This window comes from Nicotiana tabacum, chromosome 15, assembly GCF_000715075.1.
Source record: "Nicotiana tabacum cultivar K326 chromosome 15, ASM71507v2, whole genome shotgun sequence".
Lineage (NCBI taxonomy): Eukaryota > Viridiplantae > Streptophyta > Magnoliopsida > Solanales > Solanaceae > Nicotiana > Nicotiana tabacum.
Genome location: NC_134094.1, coordinates 65,840,934 through 65,848,066, shown reverse-complemented (window position 1 = coordinate 65,848,066; position 7,133 = coordinate 65,840,934). Strand labels below are relative to the sequence as shown.

Genomic DNA, 7,133 nt, shown 5'->3' with positions numbered 1-7,133 from the left:
TATTCTTATGCTCCCCAAGATAGATTATTGTCAATAAAAGCATGTGTACGTACGTATGTGCTTTTTCCCTTCCCTCTTTCTCATAATTTAGTTTTTAATATATGATCCTTTTCCTTTTGCAGTCAATGGCCTCTTTTCGTTTTTCCTTTTCCCCCTTTTAGCAAGAGGTCTTCTGAAGCTAACAGTACAAAATGAAAAATAATGTACTTCAAGGGGAACAAATTTAAATTCAAAACTAAATTTTTCACTAGGTCTTGGATTGAGTACATAGTAAAACATGCCAACTCTCTCCAAATTTGTATTTTTCACTTTGACATGCCAGTTTTCCCTCTTCTTTTTTCCCCCATCCTTTTCCCCTTTTTGGGCGTCTCTTGTTTCGTCGATGTATATATAGTGAGATAATGTCTAAGAAAGGCGAAATTTGAGCCAAAAACAACCTACTACTTTTGAACTGGTTAATTATTTCGAATTAGTACTAAGGGAAAAAAGAAAAGTCTAATCTAATGTCATGTATTTTCTTCTAATCAAAGTGGTAAAACTATTGCAGCTGCTACTATCTTCATGCTCATCTGATTCATTAGTAGACAGCTCAGTGATCCCACTGGAGCCAGACACTGATGAAGAACACGGTACCCTATGCAAGTCCCTCCTCATAAAATCGTAAAAAACTAGCTTACTATTTGCACCTGCTCTACAACTAGTTGTATTCAACATATGTGTCATGTTCTCGTCTTCATTCTTACTGCCTCCTCTCTTCAAGAATATTCGGCAGAGAACCCAATTTTCCTGCAGTAAATGAATTCACATGTTAATACCCATGTCCAAGAACTATATATCAATCAATCAACAAGTTTGAGTTCACCTGGGTAGGAATCTTTTTGGGTTCAAGATTGGCGAGGCGATATTCGTGCATAATCCAATCAGTTCTGCAACCATGGAGAGGCTTTCCTTTGTAGAAGACAAGAGTTTTCTTCATGCCAACAAGTTGTTGTTGTTTGCCTCTGGAACTCACAATTTGCTTGTCAAGTCCAGTTGCCTTCCAATACCCTGAGTTGGTTGCTCTGTTGGACCTGTTCCCCTTTGGATGCTTCTCCTCCCTTGTGCTAAAGAAGTACCTTTCTTGCTCCAAATCACCTGAATATATTCAATTTCACAAAAATCACAAACTTTACGTAATCTTTTAATTCTTTTGCTGCTTCTTAGCCAGTGGAGTAGTATACTTAAAATATCAAATTGTTAGTAAAGTTAATTCGTTTTAAGGTTGATGGGAGGAATTTGCAAATGGACAATGCGAACCAACCTGGTAAATCCCAAGGATCAGATTTGTGAACGTCCATGTCAGGGATGATAGAGGCTGGCAAAGGGAAAGAGAAGACCTTGCGCTTTAAATACTGAAACACAAGTTCTTCATCAGTTGGATGAAACCTGAATCCAGGGGGCAATCTCAGCGCTCCAATTTTCACAAAATGAAGCTTTTCCATACCCATAACAGAATTAACTCAAAGTGTGTCCTTTGCAAGTTATACAAAAAGGGAACACAGACAAAGAGCAAGAACAAGAGGGAACAATAAAAACGATAAGAACAGAGAGAGAGAGACGCAGCTAGTGGGGGTGGATTATTGAGAGGGAAAGTGGATTATTGAGAGGGAAAGTGGCTTCTTTATAGTAAAATAATGGGGATGTTGAACAAGGCAGAGTGGGACTTTGTAATTTTATTAAAAAGACAAGGGAATAGAATAAGGACGAGCTAATTTGCTTAAAATAGACTGCAATCTCCTTTGCTTTGACGCATCTCTTTCCAATTTTAAAACAACCCCCACAAAAAGAAAAAAAGGGAAAAAGAAATTAGAACTTGTGAGACGGTAAAGAAGAGAGGGTGGGTGGTTGTACAAGTGCATGCCTTGTTTCTCTTCGGAAAGGTTAAAACTTTTTTGCCAGAAAAAATAGAAAAAGGCTGTGTCTTTACAGTTAGACATAACGAAAACAGCTAAAACTAAGCTTAGTTGTCAACGGAAAAACCGTAGCTGTTAAGACCAAACCTCAACCTATTCTTCCCCTGCAAAATTTGCACTTTTATGTTGGATTATTTAAATGTCTGGAGTTTTGTTTGCCTCCCTATTTTACACTCTTTTGGACTGATATTTTCAAAGTAGTTTTTAATCCGTTAGAGTAGCAGACGTCGCATTACTCTTATATTGGATTATCTATTTAGCTCAGATGGTGAGTCGTCACTTGGCATATAATCTCGGTGTGCCAAGTCATCATTTAAAAGCAATTTTCCCTTAAAATACATATTTGACTCTAAACCAGTTTGCACCAGAGATTCCGAGTAAGGGGGTTCATTTAACTCGGGGAGAAGGTGTTAGGCATTCCCCGAGTCCCGTGAAAGTCACGGTTGCGTACTTGATCCAGTTGGCTTTAAAGAATACTCAAATTGAGGCAAAACAAATGAAAGAAAAATAAACACATAAGAGACTCGAGGTCGTCCCCACCAAAATAAAAAAAATATGAGGAAAATACCAAAAGTCTATACTATGCTCACTCCACGATGTCCGTCACATCCTCCAATTACATTCACTACAGGGCATACCCCGGATAAAAATATATATAAAATTCACGAGGCATTTTGCCAAGTATAAACTAAAGGGAACGATCTCTCACCTCAAATAAAAACTGAAATAAATGACCTAATATTTGCCTACCCAAGTGTGATCGGCCTAAACATGCTACTAGCGAATAATATAACAAAATAAATAAATAAATAAAAGGGAACTTCTAAATCATGCTCAAATTCTCTTGACCTTTTATTTTTATGAATTTGGCCAAGCTCAATTCCTAAGGAATGTAAACAATTTAATCACTAATGAGCTCGGCCTGTCCCCAATACCAGCAAATCAAGAATATTATACTTCTAAAAGATCATCACTCAATGGTCCTAACAAACAAGGACTTCCAAAAAAAATGAACCAAAAGAAAAGACGAGAAAGAGAGGTAAAAGAGTGATAGAAAAGTTTTGCACTTATAATATGAATATTAGCGTAATACTAGCAAACCTACTGAAGCCAAAATGACGTAACTAGTCCACACAGCCAGCAAAACATCAAGAAATTGACCAAACAATTTAATAAAGTTTTGAAAAATTAGGAGAAAAAAAAAGATTTTAAACAACCTGTTATACGAACTTCCTAATCACTCATGCACAAATATGTAAGCACCATATTTCTCTAATATAAAGGACACACTAAATCTATGAGAATACCAAAATTTAGACGGTTTTACATGATTTAAGAACTTTCAATTTTTACGTCATAGAATAAAACTGACACTCAATTTCTATTTTAATTTATTGAGCAAATTTTAAAATCCTAAACCCATTTCACTCGGCCATTATCATAAATTAATTTCAAGCATTAAACGAACATATGAGAAAGGATGAAGATATGGAACTTAAATAGAAGATTCCTTTAAAATAACTCTATTTGGGCGAAATGTTTTGGATGACAGAAATCAACAACCAAACAGAGCACTCACAAAATTAATTAACAAAGCAGTATCAACAAGAAATCGCACACATAAAGTTAAAGAGGGTAAACAAATAGAGAAGAGATAAGAATGGACCTCAAGTGAGCAAACTACTTTTAATATATGAATTTGATTACATCTAACTCCGGCAAATCAAATCTGAACTGTAAAGATGAAATAGAAATGGATTGACGGGAACTCGAATGAACCAAACTCGAACAGCGCCTCAACTCATTCGACTTCCATATTTGGAATCCATGATCGAAGGAAGGGACTGGAATTTTGTTGTCTTATTTTTTTTCGAAAATTGGAATCAAAACAGAAATATTTCATATGCAATTTTTCTAGATTCAAGAGGAAAATTAAGAAAACTAAACTGAATTTTTTTTTTGTTTTTCTGGAATTCAAGAGGAAAATCGACAAGTAAACTGAATTTTTTTTTTTTTTTTTTGTTTTGAAACTCCAAGAAGAGAAACCTTAAAACTTTTCTTTTTCTCTTTTCTCCAAAATTCTGTCTCTCTCCCTCTAAAAAATCTGTGTGCAGGTGAATGTATCCGTGCCCTTGTACTTGAAGAGGAAGAAAGAAATCTGCTAGCAAAAAGCCCCTATGAAAGAAAAATAAATGCTAGAACTAAAATTGGTACCCCTTTTCAATCGTGAGTATGCACTATATGGTGAAAAATTTTTGTGGGTGGTGAGGGCACTAATTGAAATGGAAAGACCACCTAAAATTTGGTATACAAAAAGACAAAATTCAAAAAGTTGTTTATAAAAAAATTAAAAGTTAAAATAAATTCCCAAAAGGGTCTTACATTGGATTGTTGAAGAACTCATTTCTTTCTTTCCAATATTTGTCTTTGTGTTTGTTTTGTTTTCTATTATTGATAAAATACAACTAGCTATACAAAATACTATTTATATATAGTAACTAACATTAAAAAGAGAAATAAAATAATTATACTAGAAAAATCTAAATACTACTCGATATTTACTAAATACTTATAACTTAAAATCACACTAAATCAAGTAAAATATTTTTTGAAACTTTTCTTTTTATCTTTTTGTAAAAATAAAATAAAACTAATTAGACAAAATATCAATAAGATAAAACATTTGTAGTTTTTAATTTTTAACATAAAATAAAGCAAAAATGAATTAAAAGTTAAAATAGCAAATCAGACATAAAACCGACATCTAAGCACTAAAAAGGTATAAAATCTCAGGGAGAGTCAAAAATTACATGTCTACAGCTACTCCTCTTTGATTGGAAACACGAAGTGGTTTTAGAGAAAGAAAAGACAAGATGAGTTCTTGACCCGACCTTTATTTAAAAGAGAATAAAACTAAAAGAAAGGAGAATGTGACCGAGCCCTGGTATCTGAGCTGCCTACATATCCTTGTCTATAAAGGAATCAGGTCACGTGTAGTTCAGAAATAGAAAAGTAAATAAAAAAGATTATCGAGGTGGAGAGTTGAGTGAAGTGCCGTCGAGGTTCCGGTTCGCGGTTCCTGCCATCACATCAGAAAATGAAAAATCAAATAAAATAAAAATTACAAGAAAAACTATAAAATCTTATCTACTGTTTTGTCTTGAATCTTCTATAGTCTTGTTGTGCATCTCGAACTATTGACTCGCATTCTCGAGGCGAGCTTCTGCTACTTCTAACTTGAATTGACCCTATTCTTCAAGCGGGCTCCTGTTGTTGATTTGAAGTTAACTCTGAAATGAATTCCCTCGTTCTCCACGTGGACGCCTGCTACTGACTTGAAACTTGAAATGAATTCCCTCATTCTCCAGGTGGGCGCCTGCTGCTAACTTAAAACTTGTAATAACTCTGAAATGAATTCCCTCGTTCTCTAGGTGGGCGCCTGCTACTAATGCCGAAACTTGAAATAAACTCTGAAATAAATTCACTCGTTCTCCAGGTGGGCGCCTGCTACTGACTTGAAATTTGAAATGAATTCCCTCGTTCTCTAGGTGGGCGCCTGCTACTAACTTGAAACTTGAAATAAATTCCCTCATTCTCCAGGTGGGTGCCTGTAATCACAACAAAACAGACAAAACAAAGAAAATTTTCTACCCCCAGTTTGTACCAGGAACATTTGTGAGTGTTAGTTGAATCCCATTATCCAGGAAGGTCCTGAAAGCTTAAAACTAAATCTCATTATCCAGGAGGGTCCTGAAAACTTGAAACTAAATCCCATTATCCAGGATGGTCCTGAAAACTAAAAACTAAATTCCATTATCTAGGAGGGTCCTGAAAACTTAAAAACTAAATCCCATTATCCAGGAGGGTCCTGAAAACTTAAAACAAAATCCCATTATCCAGGAGGGACCTGAAAGCTTAAAACTAAATTCCATTATCCAACAGGGTCCTGAAAACTTAAAACTAAATCCCATTATCCATGAGGGTCCTAAAAACTCAAAAATAACTAAATCCCATTATCCAGGAAGGTCCTGAAAACATAAAACTAAATCTCATTATTCATGAGGGTCCTGAAAACGTTAAAAAAAAAACTAAATCCCATTATCCAGGAGGGTCCTGAAAACTTAAAACTAAATTCCATTATCCAGGAGGGTCCTGAAAACTTAAAACTAAATAAAACTAAATCCCACTATCCAAGAGCGTCCTCAATACTTAAAACTAAATTCCATTATCCAGGAGGGTCCTGAAAACTTAAAACTAAATCCTATTATCCAGGAGGGTCCTGAAAATTTAAAAGCTAAATTCCATTATCCAGGAGGGTCTTGAAGACTAAAATTAAATCTCATTATCCAGAAGGGTCCTGAAAACTTAAAACTAAATCCCATTATCCAGGAGGGCCCTGAAAACGTAAAATCAAATCTCATTATCCAGGAGGGTCCTGAAAATTTAAAAGCTAAATCCCATTATTCATGAGGGTCCTGAAGACTAAAATTAAATCCCATTATCCAGAAGGATCCTGAAAATATAAAATTAGATTTTATTATCCAGGAGGGTCCTGAAAACATAAACTAGATTCCATTATCCAGGAGGGTTCCTAAAGAATCAAAAATGAACTTACATGAAACATGTTTTCCTCATGGAGGATCTCTGCAGAACGAACAAAATTTTTTGCTCCTATTTTAAACAAAGAAAATCTTGTTAGTTTGAAAAGATGGTGTTTAATTTGTGGCATCGTTGCTGAAGGTGTCCACTTGTGCCACTGTCATGCTTTATTTGATTGGCTGCTTCGAGCTGACAAGGACTCGTTTGACCTTCTAATCGAACCTCGACCACCAAAACTCTGAATGACCCGAGTTGCTTACACTCACTTGTTGCATTGTATTTTCATTCTGACAATTGTTGAGCCTTTGTATTTTCCAAAATTCAAGAATTACTTGATTGCCTAAACTTCAGTTATCACTACATTGCTCCTTCTGTATAATGTCATTTGTGATGTGCTTGGCCGAACTTCACATTGTGCAATCAAAAAGCTGGTAGTAGGATTTGAAATCTTTTCTTGCTTGTGTAACAAAGACTAACTTGAAAGAGGCTCGGAAAAATAGAACCAAAACAACAAAGCGAAGTGACTTTGAGAATTAGGAATAAAAAAGGAAAATTTCAAACAAAGATGACTATTTGAAGAAG

At 35.1% G+C, this 7,133-nt stretch overlaps 1 protein-coding gene across 1 annotated transcript; it reads right to left on the bottom strand.

Annotated features, from left to right (window-relative positions):
- Positions 1-204: 204 nt before the first annotated feature.
- On the bottom strand, positions 205-3,593 carry LOC107794400 (NAC domain-containing protein 83-like). Its single transcript, XM_016616882.2, has 3 exons — positions 1,301-3,593; positions 863-1,134; positions 205-786 (listed from the first exon to the last, which is right to left on the bottom strand). The coding sequence occupies exons 1-3, from the start codon at positions 1,485-1,487 to the stop codon at positions 496-498; spliced, it is 750 nt and encodes a 249-aa protein (XP_016472368.1). The 5' UTR covers positions 1,488-3,593; the 3' UTR covers positions 205-495.
- Positions 3,594-7,133: the final 3,540 nt, after the last annotated feature.